General features: G+C 33.1%; 1 protein-coding gene across 1 annotated transcript in view; it reads left to right on the forward strand.

Annotated features, from left to right (window-relative positions):
* Positions 1–26,058, forward strand: part of EPHA5 (EPH receptor A5) — a 351,895-nt gene that overhangs the window by 72,268 nt on the left and 253,569 nt on the right. Inside the window, exon 3 of the mRNA XM_033214556.1 lies at positions 6,450–7,113. Coding sequence (XP_033070447.1) covers positions 6,450–7,113 — 664 coding nt within the window. The remainder of the gene's footprint in view (positions 1–6,449; positions 7,114–26,058) is intronic.

Consider the following 26,058-nt stretch of genomic DNA (forward strand, 5'->3'; position numbering starts at 1 on the left):
CAACAGTGTAAAAGTGTTTCTATTTCTCCACACCCTCTCCAGCATCTGTTGTTTCCTGACTTTTTAATGATCACCATTCTAACTGGCATGAGATGGTATTTCTTTATGGTTTTGATTTGCATTTCTCTAATGACAAGTGATGATGAGCTTTTTTAAAAAAAAATTATTTTATTTTTTATTTTTTATTTTATTTTTTATTATTATACTTTATGTTCTAGGGTACATGTACATAATGTGCAGGTTGTTACTATGTATACTTGTGCCATGTTGGTGTGCTGCACCCATCAACTCGTCAGCACCCATCAATTCGTCATTTATATCAGGTATAACTCCCAATGCAATCCCCCCCTCCCCCTCCCCATGATAGGCCCCGGTGTGTGATGTTCCCCTTCCCGAGTCCAAGTGATCTCATTGTTCACTTCCACCTATGAGTGAGAACATGTGTGTTTGGTTTTCTGTTCTTGTGATAGTTTGCTAAGAATGATGGTTTCCAGCTGCATCCATGTCCCTACAAAGGATGCAAACTCATCCTTTTTGATGGCTGCATAGTATTCCATGGTGTATATGTGCCACATTTTCTTAATCCAGTCTGTCACAGATGGACATTTGGGTTGATTCCAAGTCTTTGCTATTGTGAATAGTGCCGCAACAAACATACGTGTGCATGTGTCTTTATAGCAGCATGATTTATAATCCTTTGGGTATATACCCAGTAGTGGGATGGCTGGGTCGTATGGTACATCTAGTTCTAGATCCTTGAGGAATCGCCATACTGTTTTCCATAATGGTTGAACTAGTTTACAATCCCACCAACAGTGTAAAAGTGTTCCTATTTCTCCACATCCTCTCCAGCACCTGTTGTTTCCTGACTTTCTAATGATTGCCATTCTAACTGGTTTGAGATGGTATCTCATTGTGGTTTTGATTTGCATTTCTCTGATGGCGAGTGATGATGAGCATTTTTTTCATGTGTCTGTTGGCTGTATGAATGTCTTCTTTGGAGAAATGTCTGTTCATATCCTTTGCCCACTTTTTGATGGGGTTGTTTGTTTTTTTCTTGTAAATTTGTTTGAGTTCTTTGTAGGTTCTGGATATCAGCCCTTTGTCAGATGAGTAGATTGCAAAAATTTTCTCCTATTCTGCAGGTTGCCTGTTCATTCCGATAATAGTTTTTTTTTTTTTTTTTTCTGTGCATAAACTCTTTAGTTTAATTATATCTCATTTGTCAATTTAGGCTTTTGTTGCCATTGATTTTGGTGTTTTAGTTATGAATTCTTTGCTCATGTCTATGTCCTGAATGATATCGCCTAGATTTTCTTCTAGGGTTTTTATGACTTTCAGTCTTAGGTTTACATCTTTTTAGAAAACATCAGTCAATGGTAATTTGAAATCAGGATACCTTCAGTAAAGTTAGCAAAACAGTGTGTGTGAAACAAAACATACCACACACATTTGCACAATGAAAATCACAATAAATGGTATATAAAAATATTTTAATGAAATTTAAAACCTATAATTTACTTAGCTTTGAGGAACTTGAGAAGATATTATATTTAAAAAATGTGACTCAAAGCATGAAGAACAGCTTTCCATGTATGTAAAGAGGCAGTTATTTGATAAACAAGGTCTTCAAAGAAAGTTATGCTTTGGTCATGTCAGAGTAAAGCTGCAGGCAATTGATTCCTTGCCAGATTTTTATGTCGTTCTGCAAAGGAAAGTCCTAAGATGGTCCTAACATTATTTGACTGAAATATGAAATATGTCCATAGTTCCTTGAACTGATATGCTATATTTCGGGCTTTTGATTTACACAGAATGGTGAAGAAGGCTACTGAGTGACAAAATAAAAACTTATTTTGAAAACATAGGCTCACAAATAAAATAAACTAAGTTATCAGTTATAATTAGTGAAATGTAGTGCTAGTGAGAATCATTCAACAGGTTAATAGGTAAAACTAAGCTCATAAAAATTGTATCAATAATGGAAATAAGACACTCTCTTTAAATAAATACTTAGTGGTTTTAATTAAATATTGCTAAGCTAATGTTTTTAAAAATCTGCTTTTATAAACCTTTCTAATTTGCTCTTATAAAATTCTGATGATTTACAAAGAAGAAAATGTATTTTCTTGTTTTAAAGATAGCACAAAACATTTAAGTATTTATTTGCTATGTTTGAATTATTTCAAATTAGTGGGATCTCTGAATTGAGAAGTCATATGTATATGTTTGATACTAACTCACTCATTTAAAAATATATATCAAGTGCCCTACTCTGCCCTATTGCATCAGACTGTAAGATATAGTCAATGATAAGAAAATCATGCATGCCTCTCCCTCATATTGGGGTTGAGTATTAAAATATATAGCAAAAGAAAAAAAAGACTTATTTATAGTTACATGATGTCTGGAAAAAATGTTGAGTAGCAATTAATGCAATGAATCAAGGAATCCCATGCATAAATCCACACTTTGAGGCAGAGACATGCTGACAAGAAGACAAAGGAAGATATGGGCAGAGGAGATGCCCAGGTGGTCAGCTTGGTCTTGTGTGAGCTTAAGTAAATCCTTTTTTAAATCTGGTCTTCAATTTCTTATTTCTAAAATGAACAACAGGGCTGGCTCTTTTAAGGCCCTTTCTGATGTTCTTTATTGAATATTAGATGCCTAGGATAGAGAGTTTTCATTCTCATTACAGATTTGCATAGTTGGTATGCCAGAGATTGGATCTCAGCTTATATATCTAGATATTATAAGAGCTGGGACTAAAACTAGGGCTTCAGGCTTGTATTTTTCTTCTGTACAAGACCAATACAGTGGCATTTTTTTCAAGTGTCTACTCCAAAGCTTCTTACCACTGCATCTTAGCCTCAGTAGTGACTCTCAATATAGAATCAAGATAAATAGAAACATAATCATAAAAACAGAACTAGATAATGGGCACCCCTAATAACTTGAAAGGTTAAAATTGTCTTCATTCGCATGATGCTTTCTACTGTGAATTTGGGGACATAACATAAGAGGGATTTCTGGTTCAGCCCATGTGTCATGAGTCAGTATTTTCAAGTTCTTCACGAAAAAATGGGGGTCTGGAAATGAGAGCAATGCCAACAGGGTAGGAAGCAGCAGGAGCTTGATATCAGAAGGCCAAGAGAGCAATGAGAGGCAGGTGGGAAGAAACTAGTTCCTAACAGCTTGGGTGGGGAAAAATTTGTAACTCCATGATACACATATGGTTATGAAAGTAAGTTCTTTCCTCCCTTGACCCTTCTCTGATGAATGGGCTGATGTGAGATGCCTGGCCAGCAATGGGTTTAGAATGCAACTGACATGGAATTTTCAGAGCCCTGAGGGAAAAGGAATAACCCTAGGAATCTGGGAGATAAATCAAGTGAACCCAAGCTGTGTAACCAGTTATTTATTCTTAATGGGAAAGAATGGGCAATAAGGAGAAAATAAACATAGGGAAATGAATGGGCTCAGGGGATGGCGTTGAATAACTGCTAGACCTAAAGAGCAGAGCTACAGCCATCATATCGCATTCAGCCATCCATGCTTCCAAAATGTCCAGGCTCACCACTTCCAGTAATCAAAGGATCAGCAAATATTTTTATTAAATCATGAAGTCATGGAAAATCCAAGAAAAATGAACAGAAAATATTGATTCCTATCAGTGCCTCTTATTAAGTTGCTGTAATATCCTGTACATGGCATTTGTAAAAGTGTCTAGGAATACGTCTGCCACATTCTAAAGTTCTTGGTGAGTGTTACTTCTTTCTCTTCATCCTCTTGTTTTTTTTTTTTTTTTCATATTTGATTTTTGCTGAGGACAGCAAGATATTCTCTTCATATTAAAGGGGAAAGAAAGCTTAGAAAAATTCAAAGTTTTATTTCAAATAGCTAGCCTAAAATAAATAAAATATTCCTGCCCATTTCTTAGTATATGTGTCTCAATGACAGCAGATATTGGAGATAGATATATTACCCGTGTGATTCTCTGAATGACTTATGGCCATAATTATTTAAATTAAACTCATTCTATTTGCTCACTAGAAATATACAATGTGAGTTATCATTTATATTTTGGGTACTTGAAAAGAAAAATAAATAAAATCTCACCATGACAGTTTCTGAATTCAAAGAAAATTATAGTTTCCCTCTTCTTAATTGAGAATATTCAGAGACACAAGATGCTTATGCACATACTTTGAAATTATCACCTGAAGCAGTAACTATTAAGCTGTCTTGTCAAGTGCTGCTTGGCTTGCATTTTTAATAATATTTGTGGTACCCTGGACTTTGTACAGACAAAGGCTGAATTGCTTGGCTTATCATCTTGAAAGATACTGTTATTCTGCTTGCTTTTACTTGCTAGGAAGATCCTACTAGAATATATTGTCCAGAAATAGGTCATCAATAAATGATTCAAGGCAAAAAAAAAATATATATATATATATATATACACATATATATATATATATATATATATACACATATATATATATATACACACACACACACATATATATATACATATATATATTTGTGTTTTGTTTCGGAATATTATCATAAAACAAACATTTAAAACAGAAATAAGGTAACATTTTTATTTTCTTTTTATAGAGAAGAGATTTTTGATATTATCTTTCATTTTACTGATTCAAAAAATATATATTTAGTTAATCTTGTTACAGTAAATTGATACTTCTTACCATTTTATTTGACTAGTTGACATATTTTTTTGTATGTATGAAATATTGATCATAATATTTGGTGCCATTTATAATATAAAAAGATTGATACTTAAATCACATTGGAAATAAAATGTAAGTAGTTTAATGATGGAGTGCTGCAATAGAAAGCTGGTTTAGAAAATCAGGAGCTAAGTAGAGTTTATATACATTTTGAGAGAGGACAAAAATGAAATTGAGTGAAAGACCTGAGTCTTTAGATAATAACATAATATGGAAATTGTTTGGCAAGATAAAATCTTCATGTCTCTATCTTGTGAATTTAAGGAGCTCAGCAGCTTTACCTCATTAGCACCTTTTGCTTATGTCTGTCTGATGTGGCAGCTAGATTTCAAGAGGAGCTACCTGATGTATAAGATTTATTTGCGTCCTTTGTGCCTCTGCATTTTTCACATCTTTGCTTTTAGAACAGAATCAAGAAATAATGCTATATTTAATTTCACGTCTAAGAAATGAGTGTCTATATAGTTTTTTAATCTACAATACTTAATGTCTGAAATCACACATTCTGGATTTTTTGAAAGTCAGTATGGTTTCATTGTACTTTCTGTTTCAGTAGCAAAGATTTAAAATTAGATACCGTTTTTGTACACACAAATTTTTTACAGGTTTCAGAAATTCCTTAAATTATAATTACGTCTTTATTGAAAAAAAAAATTTGGCTCTGTACTGTTCAGGAAATGGTTATGGTACATCGAGATTCTCAAAACTGGAGTGTTTTACCAGGAAAGAGATAGGTTTAGAACTCTTCTTTGGCCAAATAATATTTTGGAAGCTATGTAAATTGTACTTAATTTTTTTTTTTTTTTTTTTTTTTACATCCTGTAAATCTTCAGAACTCTTAGGCCACTGTGGATAAAATAATGCCTCGATAAGAAAGAATTAATGGGGTCCCAACATATCACAAGAAGTTAGTTAGTATTTAAAATGACGAGGTTATCCATATTCTTAATCTGTAATTTTTAATCTTTCTTTCGTATCTGTCTCAATGTTTATATATGCAGATAAATCTATGAATTAATATTTAGCTAGCCAATTTGTGAGAGTCCTGAATAGATGGGTTCAGTGAAATCAAGATCTATTATTAATTTTAAACTAATGGATTTTCTTTCAACTTTTATTCCATTGATGTGTTATTTGTGACATGACAGATTTAAATAAATGACTGTATTTTTATGTTACATTTTTCTCCCTTCTTTTTCAAATTTGTGGTCCTTTTTTCCCTCATTTCATTTTTTTAATTGCATTTCTTGTATTCTTCTTAAATTTTTTCTGCTCTATTTATGTATATGCTGAACTTTATTCAAAATATACATATTTTTCTTTCTTTGCTTCATTTTGTTAAACTCACCCACATTTAAATTTTTTATATGACTCCTCCCCCCTACCCTGGGGCATAAATTTCTTTTACGTGACTCCTCCCCCCTGCCCTGGGGCATATTCATATGTGTTTGTCTTAGAGTTATGATGGAAATGAAGAATGATAATTTCTTAATTTACTTTTAATTTAAAAATGACAATAAAAACTTTGTGATTCTCTTCTCCCAATGCTTTATATCCAGTTCCTTCTGTAAATACCACATACTGAGGATACAAAATTTCTGTATCTCAATTAGTTTTCTTTTACAATTTTTGCTATAGTTCCTGTTTATTTTCTATTTTTTGAATTTTTTTATCTTTCTGTTTTATATTGTACAGTGGGAAGAGATTGGTGAAGTGGATGAAAATTATGCCCCTATCCACACATACCAAGTGTGCAAAGTGATGGAACAGAATCAGAATAACTGGCTTTTGACCAGTTGGATCTCCAATGAAGGTGCTTCCAGAATCTTCATAGAACTCAAATTTACCCTGCGAGACTGCAACAGCCTTCCTGGAGGACTGGGGACCTGTAAGGAAACCTTTAACATGTATTACTTTGAGTCAGATGATCAGAATGGGAGAAACATCAAGGAAAACCAGTACATCAAAATTGATACCATTGCTGCCGATGAGAGCTTTACAGAACTTGATCTTGGTGACCGTGTTATGAAACTGAATACAGAGGTCAGAGATGTAGGACCTCTAAGCAAAAAGGGATTTTATCTTGCTTTTCAAGATGTTGGTGCTTGCATTGCTCTGGTTTCTGTGCGTGTATACTATAAAAAATGCCCTTCTGTGGTACGACACTTGGCTGTCTTCCCTGACACCATCACTGGAGCCGATTCTTCCCAATTGCTCGAAGTGTCAGGCTCCTGTGTCAACCATTCTGTGACCGATGAACCTCCCAAAATGCACTGCAGCGCCGAAGGGGAGTGGCTGGTGCCCATCGGGAAATGCATGTGCAAGGCAGGATATGAAGAGAAAAATGGCACCTGTCAAGGTAAGAGTTTGCCTCCGGATCTGCAGGGGCTGTCTGCTTCAGTTGGATCATGTATATGTATTTCCTCCAATGATTATGAGCAAATGACCTTTTACTTTGCTAATTTATGGAGATTATTTCTCTCAAGTTTGATTTTTCTCTTTTCAGAATTTTGAAATTTCTGGCAACCGTGAAAGATTTAATGTAATGTTTTATTGGATATACATAATTAATACTCAGAGGGTGTCTGACTTGCAGTGTAATATTTCATATTCACTTTGCTTTTAGAAATTTTATTTTTGAAAAATTCAAACCAAGGGACTACTAACCTTCATTGTATAATTATTGTCTGCTGCTTCTATTTTCTCTCCATGAACTTGTCTTCTACTCTTTATTTGCTGTATCAAATTTAAATGCAAAATCTTTGGTTAGACTTGTTTTGGCATGTTTTTAACTGCCTTTTAAAAATTCTTCAGAAAAAAAGTTCAGCCATATGAACTTTACAGCAAAACATTTGTAAACTGAGAGGATTAGTTTACTGAGTTGTTTACATATGATTGCAATTACGTGCTTGCTTTTTAAAAATTACAGATATTTTTAAATGCATAATAAGCAGTGCCCCACAAAAATAACTATTTGAAGATAGAACCCATACAAAAGGTCATTTTAAAGCAATTTGCCCTTGGAGATTTTTTTTTTTCTGTTTTTATTTTTCTTTTAAATTGAAACTTGATCATGCATGCTTCTGTCTTCATTTGAAAATGCCCTCATTTTGCCCACAGTGTGGTTAGTTGGCCGTTTAAACTGGAAATTTGTCAATAGCTTTCTGGAACAAGGGAGTATTTTATATCAAAGCAAAGAGCAGCTTATAGGAAAGCGAGCAAGCATTTTTTTAATTTAAATTACTTGCCCTCATGATCCTGAACTTGTTTTCATCATGATGTGAGTGTACTAAATAAGTAATGAAAGTTAATGAGTATTAACTGAGGGAACTTTGGATGCCGAGCAGCCCCTTGGTCCTACCTGGTACATTTATGTTTCCTAAGTCCACTCTGTTACATGAATCAGACCTCCTCATTTGTTCATGCTTGACTATAGATTGAGTATCGATCCAGGGAAACAAAACTAGGGAAATTACCTGTAAATTATAATAACTTTGGTTAATTAATTCTCTCCAGAAACACATTGCACTTCACTTGAAATTCCTTTTTCAGCACCAGTTTCTATTTTGTATCTTTGAAATACCATCTACTATTAATTCTGTTGTTTTTCCATGCAAGTTACAACTTTCTACACTTGATTTTATATCTACACAAGCATATCTGAAAGTTTTGTTAAATCAAAATTATGTTTCTAAAATGCTTATAAGCTTATTGGGGAGATGAATCATAATTTCTTCAGGATTGGAATTAAAGGAATGTTCGAATATTAGTTTTTTATTTTTGAGCAATCTTACTGGTTTAAGGTGAGGTTTTATGTAATTAAAGGATCAAAAGCAGGAGTTATAAGCAATCCACTGAACATATTTCTGTCTAAAATATTGTAAATATAAATCTTATTAATTATTTCTAAAAATTTGTTTATTAGTATTATAAAACAACATACTCTATTTGGTTGTTCGTTTCTATTATTTTAGAGAATATGTGATCACTTAGTTCAGACCACTATGACCTTTGTCTTTATTTTGATTGACAGATAATATGAGAGACCTGTTTCCATGTTTTGAGGATGCATTTTGATTGTTGATGAGATTAAAACATTCTGCTGGTGATAGTCACAAAAATCTTGGGAAGCAGCGTTCTGACAGAACGCAATGCTGTCTTAGTGCAAGTGTTAGCACACATCTTTTCTTTCTCTTTTCATGTTCTTCTCTTAATAATTGAAAAGTAGACCCTTAATTGAGGGACAGTGGATTAACTGGAGACATTTCATTGTAGAAAACTTTACTTAACTCGACTCTGTCTTAATTCATGCATTTATCTTCCTCCCCTGGTAGTAGGAGCAGTGGTTTGCAGAGTTGATGCAAAAAGTTTACTACACAGCCCAGAGAATGTTTCACACATGCAGTCTGTGTGATTAATGCCTGTTGGTATTTTACTATGTACCAATGGTATGTGATGGCACTCTAGGAAGAATTTCAAGTGTTTATTCTATACATAAATGATTTAATGACTGATTGAATGAATAAATAAATCTCGAGGGGTTGCTTTGGAGAACTAAAACATCATAGATATTGTTGAAACATTTCTATCTATACACAATAAGTACATGTAAGTGTGTGTGTGTGTGTATGTGCTATAAAATGCCACCATGACTCTAGCTCATTTTACAATGTTAACCTGCTAGTCTCAAACCTCTGAGTGGGGATCTTGATGATTTGGAACCATCCTTCTAAATAAGCCAGAAATTTAGGGATCATTTTTCTCACCTCTTTCCTACTCGCTATCCAGTTCCAATCCATCACAAAATGTTTATAGAAATTACCAGTCAACTTTCTCTTTAAATTATCTGCTTCTCTCTATTTCCTTTTTCCTTCAATATAGAGGTAAACCTTGTTGAAACTTTGTTTTCAAATTTAATGAATGACTTTATATATAGTTTTGGTTTTTTAACCATATGAATATATCACCTATAACAAATGCAAACATTTGTTTCTTACACCCATCCCACCCCTGGAACCTCCCCTCTACACACACACATACACACACACACACACACACACACACACACCACACTCTTTATACACTTCAGCGGTCTCCTTTAAGACAAAGTTTTTTCATTAAGAGGCTGTATGGTTTTGCTCCAGTTATCTTTCATGACTCATCTTAAATTTTGCTTTCTCCCCTTCCCTACGCACTAGCCAAGCTAGCTTTTTCCAGTTTCTCAAAGACAATTTGCTCATTTTCACTACTTGTTGTTTTAAGAATATGTTCTCTTCCATGAATTATTCTTATATCTAACATACACTAATCCTTCAGATGTGTGCTCCGGTATCCCTTCTACAGAGAAGATGCCCCAATCAATCAAGGCTAAATCAAGCATCACTGTTTACTCATATGTCTTTCCTTCATAGAACCATTTAGAACTATTATTTTACATCTATTTGCATACTTCTTATCTGTCTAATTATTTTTTCTACTCCTGTTAGTCTACATACTCCTTGATGGCAGGAATAGCAGGAGACTGTGTACTCCTTAACCTAAGGGATGAGAAAGAAGTCAAAAAGCAAAAGAGAAGGACAATTAATTCAAAAGAGAGTAAAGAAAAACTGCAAAGGTGTAAAAGAATACCGTGTTATTCTGTGTTAAATACCACATTGTGTTGATTCATTTTACCTTTGTATTATCTGTAAAATAGCTCCTTGGTCTGAAAATTGATGGATATTAAGTCTTTTAGCTTAATCATTTCTTAGTTCTAAGACTCTCAGGCCAAATTTCACATTCAAGGTATTAAGTCATATGTGATTGGTACTTCACATTTTAGCTATTAGAGAAGACAATTTATTGAACTTTACAGAGCACAGAACATCACATATTTAAATATAATATGGCCATATTACATGATGACATTTAATTATTCAGTTTCTTAGTAACCAAACTATATTAGAATTTAATTAAAAATAATTATATTATTGAGAAGCTAAAGTTTGAATATGTCTGTGGCAATGGTTTCCATATGTTAATATTTCTTAGTCTGTGCTGGCAGGTGACTGAGTACTTGCTGTCATATCATGCTTATGTGACTTGTTATATGTGCTTTACATGATGGAGTTGACACACGGCCTTTTACAAACTAAACCTTCAAGATTCAGAATGCTAGGCAGCTCATTAACATATGGCCTCAATCCGGATGACCAAGCAGTGAGTCTGGAGTCCTGGTCAATTTAGCAATTTGTGATCTGTCATCTTCATATAACTTCCTCTCGTTTAACTTTCTTTAAGAGAAATAGACTACCTCACCCATAATAATCTGGTTTTGACGAGGTAACCAAATACTCATTTCTATTTATGAACTTAAAATATAGTGTACATTTATTTTTGTAAGTCTTACTTATATGTCTAAATTTTCTATAATAAACCGATTTAAGTCTACAGATTTCTTACTTGGAAGTCTTTTTTTTTTTTTTTTATTATTTTCAGAAACAAATAATGTCTCAAATCCATTTATCCCAGTGTGTTTCCCCACTTGTTATTTATTATTATTTCTGATGAAATTCATGCTATTTTTTCCCCTAAGACTCATGTGAGACTTTTTTTTTAGTAGAAAAATGGTTGGCAAAAACACGTTTTAGAAGTTTCTGCCTTTTATTGAAGTGAATGTTTTTGACAGAAGTAATTGAGTTCACATGAATCAAATGTTGCCTGCTGAGTTCTCTTGTGATTATGTTGCTGACTTACTCAGATGCAAGGCAAGACCACTAATCTTCATCAGTTGCTGGTGGAATGAAGTAGTAATTTGAAATTAGCCCTAGATAATTATAGTTTCACTTATATCAAATGGAGGAAAGAGATTCAGATTGTGGATCACTGCCAAAACCAGTCAGAGTGAAGAAGGTATACAGTACATGCTAAAATACAGGATAAGGAGGGTTACACGTCAAGGGCTGTGGAGAAAAAGTACTTATTAATTGTCCAACTGGGAGATGATTGCGCAGCAAGGAAAATGTAGTGAAAATACCCAATTCAAGAAAGAGCCTTGATTCAGAAACAGTACAGTTACAGCAGGGAGTAGAATGTTGATCATTCATACTTCTGGTGCCTATTTAGGATTGAAACAAAATTGGCTGGAAATATAGTATATTAGGTGTTCATGTAATTATGCATTAGAGAGCCTAGTTATTTTTAATTAGGCACATTACCAAAAAACATCAAAGGGGTTGAACTTATCGTTCTATTTAGTATGTTATTATACGTAACAAAAGGAACCTATTTTAATTTCAAAATTTGAACAAATGATGGCAATTATGGAAGTACAGAATATCAACGGTGCCCGTGTGAGATGTGTTGGTGAGTGTGGGTGTGTGTTCTGCTTTGGTGAGGAACAACCAAGGCAATTAAGTAGCCAAATCGTTTCACCCACTTACAAACATTACATAAGAGAATAATTCAAATAGTCTTTTATTCCCCCTATTTTGCCTACTTTTAGATTAGTTCTAATAAAATTTTAGAGAGTATTCTGCAATTTTTGTTGTTGTTTGTCCGTTTTTGTTTGTTTGTTTTTTCTAAATCGAGGTTTTTCAACACTGAAGCTATTGAAATTTTGGGCCAGATAATTTTTGCTGGTGGGGAGGGGGATGTTGTCTTGTTCGTTGTAGACTATTTAGCGGCTTTCTTGGGTTCTACCCTCTAGATGCAGTAGGACACCCCACTCCCCAGTTTGACAGTCAAGAATGTGTCTAGATATTTCCAAATATTCCCCGGGGGCAAAATCACTCCCATTGGAGAACCACTAACCCAAATACTTCTTCCCTCCCCAAATGAACACACATGCCACTGGCACAAAATATGTTTGTAGATATGTTTACGGACTGGATATCTTTGCAAAATTGAACATTTTTCTTTAAATTTGGGAGAATGAAGGAGATGTACATGTTTAAATGTGACTAATTGAATTTGAATATGGTGGGAAATATGCTGCTCGTAAGAGGCAGCATACCCTAGTAGTTTAAACACATGAATTCTGAGTAAAAATGAATAGAATCTTATTCCACCTCTGCCGTCTACCAACACTATATCCCCATGCAAATTGCCAAATCTCTCTGTTCTTTGCTTTCCTCATCTCTAACTAGCTCGTAAAAATCTTGTGAGATATTATATAAAAATTACTTGGCACACTACCTAGCACCCTGTATTTATTCAATTAAGATTATTTATTTTAGCTGTCATTAAAAACAAAATGTATTTATAGGCATATGTGTCTTCCTTATAAAATAAAGTATAGCTACAGGTTATAAAATTATCTAGTTTTCTCTAAGTACGTAGTATATTCCTGAGCAATTTAATTCATCAAATAATAATGCTACATTTTTCCATTGGGTAAATAAAACTATGTAAGTTTTATAGAACTTCCTTTATAAAATTTTTGTTAGAAGTACAAAACTGAAAAATTTGCTATCTGGGTAGACATTATCACTAATTCTATAAGTTGTTATTGTAGTAGGCACTCTATCCAGCCTTTACAATTCCTGTATCCTAGGAATGTTGACATATATGCATACAAACATGCATATAGACTCACATTTACAGTTAAAATTTGTGAAATTTTCTAATGGCTGTGTGGATGAAGTGTGGTATTTTAGATAGGGAAGTAAGAAAATGTTTTGTTTTGTTTTCTGAAATGGTGGCATTTAACATGGAAATGAGGGAGGATCTGTGAAAAATACGGGAAACAGTGCAGCTAACAGAGGGAGCTTCCAGTGCAGAAATCTATTTTAATACGTTAATTTTATGTATTTATCATTTCTTTCTAAAATTACACTTTCAAAAATGTATTTGCTTATTAAAATCTGAGAAATAAAAGACCTGATGATTCCTGAACTTACCAGCTAAAATATGATGTTTTTACACATTTATTATTATCTTAAAGACAGAAAACTCCTAATAAATATCTAGGGTCAAATGTATGCATATCAAACATGAAACAATCCAGTTTATCTATGTGTGGTGTTGGTGGATGGTTATTTGTAAATTATTATACCCGTTGAAAGTATAAAACCCATTTTTTTTTTTTTCTTAAAGAACTCATTTCATTGGTTGGACAATGGTTAATGACTAGTGACTCTTCTGCTCTATGTGGATGGACAAATACGGGGACTTGGCAATGAAAGAAAAAACATAGAAGAAACAAAAACCTTGTGATTTATTTCCGGTCAAACTTTTAAATTTGGTTTACACTCCTACTTTCTCACTCATAAAATAAATTATACTAGTGAAAGTCTTGAGGTTGTATATATTTTTAGTTTAGAATAAATGTAACAGGCAAATGCTATACCTCATATTTACAGTAACAGTAATAACTACTTTGTAAATTTCACTTTGGGCAGGTTTCTAGGATGTTTTATATGATGATGACATGTTCCATATTGTTACTGTGCAAATGAATCTTAACATTAATGGACTTGAGTTTCATCATGGTTATATGGATGGAGAATTAATGATTATATTTTATGTTGAAATGTCTCATACTTGTGTAAACACCTCTTAATAATAAACATTTATTAAAATAATATGCACTGGATAAGCTCCTTTTATTATAATGCATTTTTATAAAATGATAACTATCAGGAAAAGATTTTAATGATAAAGACCTCACAAAAAGCTTTATATATTTAAAATTTACAACATTTAAATGTTCCAGGACACTAAAAAATAGTCCCTTTGTTTTATTGTTTGCTTATTTTCTTGTTATTCAGATACCAGCAAAAGAACTTTCATAAAGTCTGATAACATAAAACAGAACCGCTCTCTTGGGAAAAGTGTGTACAGAGAAATTTGATGGTGAAAACTTAGAGTGTGATTTAGGAAATATTTCAGTATCAGTTCTCAGATTCTTGAGAACTAATAGTTCAAAAAAGGAATGCAAAGTATAAGAAACAAAGTAGCCAACACTTGCATAAAATCATTCAATAGACTCCAAACATTAAAATTGATCTCTGAAAGCATCACGAGGTATTTGTGTGCGTAGCAGATTAACGGCATAGGACTTAAAAGTGATGCCGGCCTCCGCTCAAATCTCACTCTAGCATTTGGTAAATACGTAACTGTGGTCAAGTTACAAAACCAGATTGAGTCCTGCTTTCTTCCTCTGTGAAATATTGAATGTTATAATCTTCACCTGTAAAGTGTTCATGTAGCTTCAAGTAATGTCTGCCTATTTAGAAATGGTACATGGACCGGCAGCATTGACATCACCTGGGAATTTTTTAGAAAGGAAGAATCTCAGCCTTACCCTAGAATGTCAAATCTGAATCTACATTTTAGCACATTCCTTGGTGATTTTTATGTACACTCAAGTTTAAGAAGTACTTTTGCAGTGAATGTGTTTTTCTTTTTTATTTCACAGATTGGGATACTTAGGTACAGATAAATTAGGACCATGTTAGTATATAAGGTCAAGAACAGTAATTTATTTATCTTAGTCCCTTTTATATATGTAATAATAGTACGGTATCAATGTTTTTAGAGCCATTGTGCATTAGTTAAATGTTTATTTCCCCCCTCAAAATGCTCAATATCTTTTATCATATATATGGTAATTATTTAATTTTTGATAGTATTAGAACTAATAACACTTCTTTCTGATAATTGCATTATGACTTAAGAGTTACATATTAACTATCATTTCTCTATCCCATTATCATAAATAGGCAATATTTAGCCAATTAGAGGAAAAGCCAAACAACAGAAAAGTAGAGAAAAAAGTAGAGATGCATCCATGTTCTAATGAGTTCAATTTGTAAATTAGCTGTTTGTTTATTCTGCCCCCTTTTGGGATGCTTGTCTTTTTCTTACTGACCTAGAGGGGTTTCTCACATGATTTAGCATTTCCTCTTACTGATGTGCATTATTGGGACCAAATTTTATCTAATTCTTCTGTGCTCAACATTTAAAGTGCAACACAATCATTTTAAACAGCATTGTTGTTGACCATACCAAGTAGAAATTCTGATACCAGGGTATGGTGCTAGCCAGAGGTTCAATAGTTTTAAAAATGTTTCTTAGTTGATTGTTACATGAAACCAGGGTTGACATGTGTTGTAAGATTTGAAAGTCATGTGTGTTTGGCTTTTGGTGATTAATACGAATTTGCACCCCAAAACCTCACCCAGAGAAGGCCACTGATTTTGATTCTTGAAGGAAGGTTGTGCTTTCTTCTTCCCATTTGTGGGTTATTAGATAACAGCGTCTTTGTGCTTTCCTTGTGCACATGGGCACTTTTCTTTTCTTTTCTTTCTTTTTTCTGTCTTTCTTTTATTTTGTTTTATTTTTATTTTTATTTTTTAACTCGGAGTCCTCTTGAAGATGTAGCCAGCTTTTCAAAGTTTCAGATTTTCTGAAGGTCTCCCTACTTGGTACAAGGCTATGGCCTTTTCTCTTGGATTCTGGGACATTAAATTTCAAGTTGCCTTGTTTCCCAGAGCCTGCCTCATGCCACTGAGCTTGCAGGGCCGCCTAGGATATGCTCTGGCACTCCACCACTCCAGGTTTTGGCTTCCCTTTGCTTTTGCCCTGTGTAGATTGCCACTGCAGACATTTTCAATTTATTAATTTTAATGGAATTTGTGTTAAAACGAAACATAACAGGAACCTAAAACTGTTATACTTAGTTTAGGATTTTTTTTTTTTTGGTGCTTGTACCTGAAACATTTTCAGGTTTTCTTACACCTTCACATGGTTGGTACTGAAAGCCTTCTGAGAACTCACAAATTCTAAATTTTATGGCTCCCCAGGTACACCATGCCAAATACAAAATGTGTACTTAAAAAAAAAAGTTACTGTGAACTGATAGGAAGATAAAATTTGTGAAATTACTTGACCCCCTCAATACTAAATTCACAGTTTTTTATTAGGTAAAAAATGAAGAATGTTTATGTTTTTCAAAGATACCTTTCATTTAAGTTTTACTCAAAACTCATGTTATTTTACTAAATAGCTAATGTCTGAAAACATATTAGTTAAGCTGTCTGAAAAATTTGGCAAGTAAAGTAACTTTCTTTTGTTAATAAGCATTGTCATTTTAACATTGTAATGAACAGAAGAAAAGCTGTGATTTTTCTTTTCCTCCTTCTGTAAGTAACATTAGAATTAAAATGATTTACATGACTTAGGAAAAACAATTCCCTCTCTGTCCTTACATTTTTGTTTTCATCTTTTCTGATCACAATCTCTGAAGCTTTTCTAAAAAAATTAAAATTAAAATGAATTCAGGCAAAGTCTTTTCTTTGAGTCTTTGAGAAAGGAGTATGAAATAAAGATATGAGTGAAACTTGGGAACAGAAAACTATTTTTTTAAAATAGTTTTAGCATAAAGACTCCTAAATGATATGATAAAGTTAAATTTGGTTTCATCAGTCAACTCAGTAATTATAATGAATTCATGTCATCTGTATAAAGAAAACAAAAGGCATGACTTTAGAGGTGTCATGTTAATATTAGTTACTGCAATAAGATTAATCATGTTTCTTCATAGTACTAAAAATGAAGATATAATACAGACATAAATATTGGTCTATTTCATAATCTCTTCATTGCAAAATGTAAGTGCAACACAATGATCCTTCCATGTGGAAAAAGGAAAACTTTTATTTTTAGACAGGATAATAATATATTTATATTTTTAGCATATCTTGTTTCATTACCTTAATAAAAATGTAACATATGAGTTGAAAATTTTAGGAAGGTCAGTAAGCTAATAAGGAAAATGAGGTCTGGAGTGGGAAGTTGGGGAAGGGAGTAACCTGTCTGATATCACACAACCACCATATTTTAATTTAAGCCTTAAAATTATATATTTTACTTCAGACGCTTTGTTTTACTTTTTGACTTTGTACAGTGTAAAACCACACTCAATCACAATGATTGATTTGTAGTTTTAATTGTACATTGCATCAATGATAAACCTGAATAAAAAGTACTGCTACTTCCTAGGTCCATATCTAGGATTAATATGTTAAATATTTTGTGCTTTACCTCTATAGATTTATTTAATGTACCCCCTGGATAGATTAACCTTGAGAAATCTACTTACCTAATTTAAAGGGTTGCATAGAAAACTATCTAGTAGCAAGTGTAGCTTAATTTGTATCTCTGTCTCTCTCCAATTTATGCTACTCATAGAAAAGTATGCCTTTTACTGAAATTGTACAATTATTGCCTTTAAATGTAACTCATCCCTTAGTCTAGAAAGACGTGACAATTATTATAAGTCAGGAAGGCATGGAATTACCAACCCTGGCATAGTTCTTTTTAGGAAGTGTGTAATTCGCAATAACAGTAAAAAAATGAATTCTAAGCTATACATGATCTCATAACTGGTTTTCATTACATGAAAATGCTTTTATATCCTTTATTATTTCTTGTCATGCGTGTAGATCACATCTTGTCTTTAAATATTTGATTCTCTTTGGTGCTTAAATGCTTTGTCTGCATTTACGGCTGACCAGTAGTGTTTCATCTATAAGAACCAAAGTGATTTGTTGATATGCTTTCATCTTTTCTGAGCTTGAAGATATCCTGCTCATTTGAGCACTGTAAAGGTGTAGTTTATAAAAGAAAAGGTAAGGAAAGAAAGAAGAACCACAGTTTGGAGGAAGTAACAATTAGAGCAAATGATAATTTGACTGATGGATAACTACATTTCTTTGATGGAATTGTTAGCAGGAATCAGATGTGGAGAATGAATGCTGGAAAGTTCCTGCTGTGTGATTGTAAAAGAGAATCATAATACACTACTCCATATGCATAAGGGCTTTTCCTCTGATGAATTCAAAGTATTTTGAAAGGATTCCATTAGGACATATCTAAAATAAAATAAAAAATGAGACTATCAAAGTTTTATTTTCCATTCTATGGGTTGGAAAAGTCATGTGATGTGATTTCACCAGTTTCCCATGTTTCCCTTAGGCTTTCTTTTCCCACACTACTTTTATGCCTCACAATCTGAAAGCGACATAATTACTTTGTCCTGTGAATGATTTTTAAATATTCACCTATTCCCAATATTTTCCAATGCTAAACGCTTCTTTTTTTAGAACGAGACTGACCTGTATTACTTATTTATTTTAAATTCTCTTTAGAAGGTTCTGTGTGTCATCTGTGTTTGCTCTCTTGGTTCAAGCATGATTTAATATGTCAACACTGGTTTGTTTAACTGCATTTGATTGTCTTCCATACTTCACTTAGAGCTAGGCAAGTCGCCTTTCAAGAATGTTGCTGCCCAGATAAATGAAATGTCACAACAGTGAAGACTCCTTGTTTTGTGACAGCAGTGGCTTTCTTTGGCACAGTTAGTGGTTGGAGAGGGAGGTGGGGAGGGAACTTGAACAGTAATAATAGAGCCCATTTAAGTCAGGTTGTGCTCCTCAAGGCCCACACAGACCAGCAGCAATAGAATAATGTAGTTAAATGTGGGGGGAGCTTCAGTCTTTATTCAGGTGAAAATGAATTTAAATCCAGAACACTATTATGAACAAGGGGAAAAAAAAGTCTGTTAGCAGTTTAACCAAATAACACTGAAAGAAATCAAGTTTTAGTTGGATTTCTTTCATACTTCATTATCAGGCCTTGAGTGGTTATTGCTCTCAGTACATAATGTTAGAAACCAATTCATGCTAAAAAATGTTTACACTGTCTCCCACAATAAACATACTGATTATGATTTCAAAACCTGGATTAGATTTTAAATATTGGAGGCTCATAAATCTTAGTACTTGGCACAAAGAAAATCCTCAATACTTGCTAGTTAGATTTAAAAGTTTAAAGCAATTTCAAATTTCAGTGAGAGATAATCCTAGATAAAGTGGTGGGGTCTTTTGTTTGCTTCTGTTTTTGTTTTTGTAGTAGTATTTGTTGGTATTGCTGCCACCACTCTGGCCATTGGAGCACTGGAAGACAGGAGCACGCTCAACCTGGTACCGTCCGACCAGGCCAGCTACTCATGGCAAACCATTTAAAGACTTTGAAGCTTTCTAAGAGTTGTTGGTATGAGTGCAAGTGTGAACATTTTCATTTCAATTTAAAAGAGAAATAAACCAGACCAACCAGGCATGTTGTTAATGATTAAATATATGTTACAGGAATAGAGAGACCATAAATAAAATGCCTTTATCAGGAACTAAAGGTATAAGAAATTAAGCATTCAGGAAGTACAGAATTGGGTGAAAAATCTGACTTCTGGTAAAAATCTGATGAAGGGGAAAGTCTTAGCCGAGAGCAGCCTGTCATCATCAAGGGAAAGACCAGCCAGAGTGTTCCCCTGAGCAGACCTCAGGAGAGCATAGTTATTTTCATCCGCACTTACAGGGAATGGAACGAAAGCTGAGGGGAAAAGGAGCTTGTTCCTAGAAAATACAAAAGTAGGCCAAAGGGAATTGTTTGACTTTCAAGTGCAGTGTAAAAAGCAATAATATACTAGAAATAATAGCGATCCCAAGAAATAAGATCTAAGATTCTGAATATCAGAATTGTCAGGATATTTTAACTGGAGTGGTAAAACAAGAAGGGTTGACACATTTGCAAAAAGCTGCTATGTGCCTGTACTGTTAAATGTTTTATTCATATTCACTCTTTTAAGCTTGACAACATCCTGCGAGCCACCGTTTCAGGGGCAACTGAAAGCTCGGAAGGTTAATTTTACTAAGATCACACAAACTAAAACTAGAAAGTGGCAAATTGACATTTGAACCCAGTGTGTTTGTTTCAAAGTCTGTACCTTTTTACTACATGTTCTGCAACAAAATGCATTTGAAATTCATTTAATGATGTCCCCTCAACTTAGATCACCTGTGAGCTTAATCCATTGTTTGTAGGAGCTGCACTAGAGTGCACATGAGAGGGCGGCACCCCAGAAAGACACAGGAGCCACCAGAGTTGTCTTTACAGAAGAGAGATTCGGATCCTATTTTCAGACCTCAGACTGAGGAAAAGGAAAGGTAGCTAGAAAGGAAAAAAATGTAGTAGCGGGAAGATGGAACAAATAAGCAAAGCAAGACTGAGTGAGCAAAGCAAAGAATGCATAAGAACGTCTAGGATTCTGAAGCTCTTATCCAAGAAAATAGAGGCCCTATAATTAGGCTCTATGAATAATCAGGAACTGAATTAGACTTTTTAACATATTTCCTATGGGAACATCCAGATGGAGGTCAGGGCACCTTTTGGCATAAGCTCGACATATATGTTGTAGTTGAGGGAGAGATCGTATCCATGGGTTAAAAGTTCTCAATCCATTTCTGAACTTTTGGTTTGTACATTCTTGGACACATAAGCTGCTTTGTGTTACTTGTCTGCTCCTGTAAATAGTACAGGATTTTTTTAAACATGTTTTGGCGTTTGGAGTATTAATTGTCATTTGTATTCAAGTTTTGTTTTGTTTGTTGTTTTTGTCTTGTTTGGAGGTGTGGTATGGAAGCAATAAAACAAAACTGTACTGTATAAAATAAGGGAGGAGACTTTGTCAGGATTCTGAGGTGGGAGCATCCTCTGTACCTCATGGACCTAGTTGGATCTTTAGATTTTTCATTTCCACAATAAAGAAGCTAAAAGATTCTTCATCTCCCCACCAACTCCAAAATTACACATTTAGCAGGGACAAGGTTTCTGACTGGAGGAGACTTTCAGTTTGAAGTGTTTTCATGTCATTCTTGATGGTGGGAAGTTGAAAAGAAGCAGAACACAAAACAAAGCAAAGACAATTAAAAGCAAAAGCAGAAATAAAAAAATCTTTATAAGCAAAATAGTACAATTAAAATAATTGCTACTTCTCTCATGATTGATCTAAATGAATCCATCATAATGATAATGAAGACAAATGTCCTTATGTTCTCATGGGTAGAACAGAACTGTTTTGGAAAAAAGAAAGTTCATATCCATGCATTATCTCACCCAGCTGCTTGCCAGGTCTCTAGAAAAGAATTTAATCCTCACAATAACTTTACCAGATATATACTGTTGTTTTTATTTTATAACTGGAAATAAATAAGGTTAATGTAGATTAAATATGATTTCCAAGAACCTTGAGTTACTAGTTAGCTTCCAATACAGCTTTAGCTTTGAAAGAAAAAAAAAAAAAAAAAAAACCTGACTGGGATTTCTAACATTTTAGAATATAACACATATTAGTTTTTAATTTAAAAAGTAGATAAAGCTTAATTACTACAATGACAGGTGAAGAAATGTGTGGTAAAAGGTCAAGTATAGAGAGTATTGTCGTACTGACATGAATAAAAATAATAACTGCTACCTGTTTTGAAAAATCAAAATCAAAGACAACTATTTGCTAATAATTGTATGAAAAGAAGATATAAAAAGAACTAATTCTACTCATATGACTATGTATGTTTATATATGGCATCAGTAATATGAAAATAAATCACAATGAACTGAAGATTGTCTAATTATTGCATAACTTGTATATGTGACTTAATTTTAGTGGAGAAAGTTTTATTAAATTGGGTACAATTAAGAGATTACTAATACATGATGATTTTGAAGTAGAAAAGAAGGTCTCATATTATTCAAAATAACATATATGCAATCAAATGCTGTTAATATTTACTGAGACTTTCTCATTACTTATATATTAAAATAATTCAATAATTAAGGAAAATTTGACTGCAAATCCAATTTCCCTAAGTGTGCTCTCTCTCTTCCTCTTCCTTATTTCTTTCCCTCATTTTCCTTTACTCCTATTTTCCTTTTTTCTCTTTATTTTTAGAAGATATTCCAAAAATGATTACTTTTGTATTTCTCAGTCTATTTGATGTAGAAAAGAAAGTAAAGCTGCAGGTATTTTTTTCCAATTTTATATTATAAATACTACTAATTTTATAATAAGTCTTGAAAAGGAGTATATGTCCATACTGCTGTAGAAAAATATATGTTCCTTTTCTTTCTTTCGTGTAAATTGTTTCTTTTTTTTTTTGAGACGGAGTCTCGCTCTGTCGCCCGGGCTGGAGTGCAGTGGCCGGATCTCAGCTCACTGCAAGCTCCGCCTCCCGGGTTTACGCCATTCTCCTGCCTCAGCCTCCCGAGTAGCTGGGACTACAGGCGCCCGCCACCTCGCCCGGCTAGTTTTTTGTATTTTTTAGTAGAGACGGGGTTTCACCGTGTTAGCCAGGATGGTCTCGATCTCCTGACCTTGTGATCCGCCCGCCTCGGCCTCCCAAAGTGCTGGGATTACAGGCTTGAGCCACCGCGCCCGGCCGTAAATTGTTTCTAATTCACCATTTTAAATGCTTCTTAGAGCTCATAGATTTATAAGCACTGATTACAACAGCTGTTTCATGTTTTCTCTATATAAAGGAGAGATACACAGCTAAATGTAACTGTGATCTCCAGTAATCTTCAGATTTTCTTGTTTTGTTTAATTTTGTTTTGTTTTTCCTAAATAAGTCTTCTTGCTTTGTTCTTGGAAACAAAAAGATGTTGTTTTATTTGTATACTGCCATTTCAGCTTGTCTACTAATAAAGTTAACATATCCTGTTTCAACTCTCAGAAACACTAACTATTTTAGCTCTTAAGGTCAATTAAAACAGTAGTGTTGGGTCCTGAAAACCTCTAAGTTTCAACTGCTAGGTAAGATTTAAAACCTGGTTGTTTCTGATTTTTTTCTTTTCTCCAATTCTTACTACTTTTTTCTAAAGTTACTTTATTTTGTGTTGTTTTGATTTCTTCTACTTACACACTGTTTTAATCTGCTTTTTTTCTCCTCCCTTATAAATTTTCTGTAATATAAATTCATTCAATTCATTTATATCAAAGTCTATATATATCACAAACTATTCTAAGCACATCATATTTATTATGTAATTGGATCCAGACACACAGACACAGACACACACACACACACAAACACACACACATACACATATACATGCATGCATGCAGGTAGTGAAAAACAGAGAAGTAATGAAGATAACAGTTAGTAAGTGCTAGAGCTGGAGGAAAGCCTAGGCCATATCTTCCAGGGTCTCTCTGCTCTTCACTGCTATGTCATTCTGGTCATGGAGAGAACATTAGGAGAGAACTCCTAATTTTTTCTCAATTTTCTCACCAACACATTTTTTAAAAAAGTTAAAAAGAAAAAAGAAGGCTGTATATGTAATAATTATATGAGTGACAAATGACTAATTAAATAGGAAGATTTTTTTAACAATATTTTCATAAGTTCTTTTGATTAAAAATCTCAAGAACACTTAGGCACTTGATCCTTTTTATCTTGTGAAAAGAGACTGATTCAAATACAACATATTTCCGTCAAAAATTTACATGTACACAAACTCTAAAAATTAACAAAAAAATGTTATGTACTAAAATAGTAACACTGTCAATTAAAATGTGTTAATATTAAAGGTATTAGAGACACTTTTCTAATAGGTATTCAATTTTTCTTCATACTGGTTCCTCTTGTTTGCTGTACTATTTTTAAATATGTCATAAAGGAAAAGTTGATATGTTTAGGTTATGCTTTGTCACATTGGAGTATTTTTGGGGGTTGAGGGGGCTGTGTCATGCCACTCAAAAAATCCAAAAAGGTCTTTATCATCAAGTTCGTTCAAAAGAATTTTGGAAAAGAAATTTGAAATGTTATTTTGTATTTTAAAAATATATTTAAATTATTATTTGAATTCCACAGTTAAGACATTAAAGATTGGCATTTTCAATTAAGATATATTTTCTCAGACATCAGTATTACTGTCCATCCAACAGTGATTTAGTCACAGAAGAGGAGCACATTATAGTTTGAAGAAATTGATGAGTTTCTGTTTGAAGGAAATATGTTCATTACAGGTTTTGTTTATACCTTATCCATTTTATTGATTTTATTATTTTAAGATAAAGAATAACTCTTAGGTATATGAATGGAAAAACTGGATATAAATTGAAAATGTTTATAAGTCTAGTAGAATTGATCATGTGTTAAAGTTTTAGCTGACATTTTTCAAATTGGTTATTAAAATATATTATTTTACAATTTATCTATACTTAGTATATTACATATATATTACATATATAGTTTATAAACATATTTTAAATAAACTTAATTTAATGTTTAATAATTTAATCAACCAGTATACACATTTGCAAATAAGAATATATAAACCTATTGTATGTATACATTTAGCCTAGCTTTTGGGAAGCGAATAATGTCAAACAATAGAATTTCTTTTTCATGATTTTATGTGAAAAACAATAACAAAGATATCTTTCTTTTTTAACAAAACAAAATTTTACGTATTCTGAAGGGTGATAACCATAAGCCATAGGGAAAAGTACCGGACCACATTCAAATTAGCCTTATTGTTCTGTAATATCTTCTTGGAGTCCAAGGTTAATTAGTACCATAGGCTATATGCATTATTCATCATTGCAATCAGTCTTTTATTCTGTGGGGTCTTTATCAACTACAAATTGTTGTTTTTCTTGTAACAGAACCTTGATAAACTATTGTCATATTTAATTTTACTGAATTTTATTGGTGATATATAAATTAATTCGTGTACTTCAAATATTCTGAAGATGCCATTCCAATCTAGAAAACTACAGAGTAAGATTAAAGATGAATGTCCTCCTCTTTGGTAGGAAAATATGAATTTTCAAGGCAATGAACATAGATTGTTTAATAATATTTGTGTTCAGTGACAAGAGTTTCTCATTAAATGTTGATTTCAAAATTTTCTTTCTATATTATTAATTTTCTCTCTCCTTAGAATATAAACTTTCTGAGAGTAGGAATTTTATATATTTTGTCCATGATTTATCATACCAGATAGACCTGGCTTATACCTTAAATATATTATTAAATGAATTTAATGAACAACTGTGTACATTTGCAAGTAAGAATATATACCTATTGCCTAACAGTTTAATAAGACTTCAATTGTAGAATAAAAACAAAAAAAAAACTTGTCTCAATTCTAGTTTTTGTATTTCTCTTCCTCTTATTTAAAAGAGACAAAGATATAAGAAAGCAAATGTGGAGGTAATGTCAAAGGCAATATAGAAATGATTATCTATTGTGTAATTCTAAGTTGTAGAATCAAATGATAGCCAACCAGCAAGAATTCCAATGGTCATTTTCCTTTATTTTATACCTTTGCAGACTTTTGAGTAAATACATGTAAATTGGCAAATTTCTTCTTTACCTCTTTTTTCAGAAATCCCATAATTAAAATTGTAGACACACAACACAGCTGCAAGTAAGTTGCAAGAGATATTGGAATTCAATTTTTTTGCTCTTTCCTCAGAGAA

This window comes from Trachypithecus francoisi, unplaced genomic scaffold (genome assembly GCF_009764315.1).
Source record: "Trachypithecus francoisi isolate TF-2019V2 unplaced genomic scaffold, Tfra_2.0 Lachesis_group1, whole genome shotgun sequence".
Lineage (NCBI taxonomy): Eukaryota > Metazoa > Chordata > Mammalia > Primates > Cercopithecidae > Trachypithecus > Trachypithecus francoisi.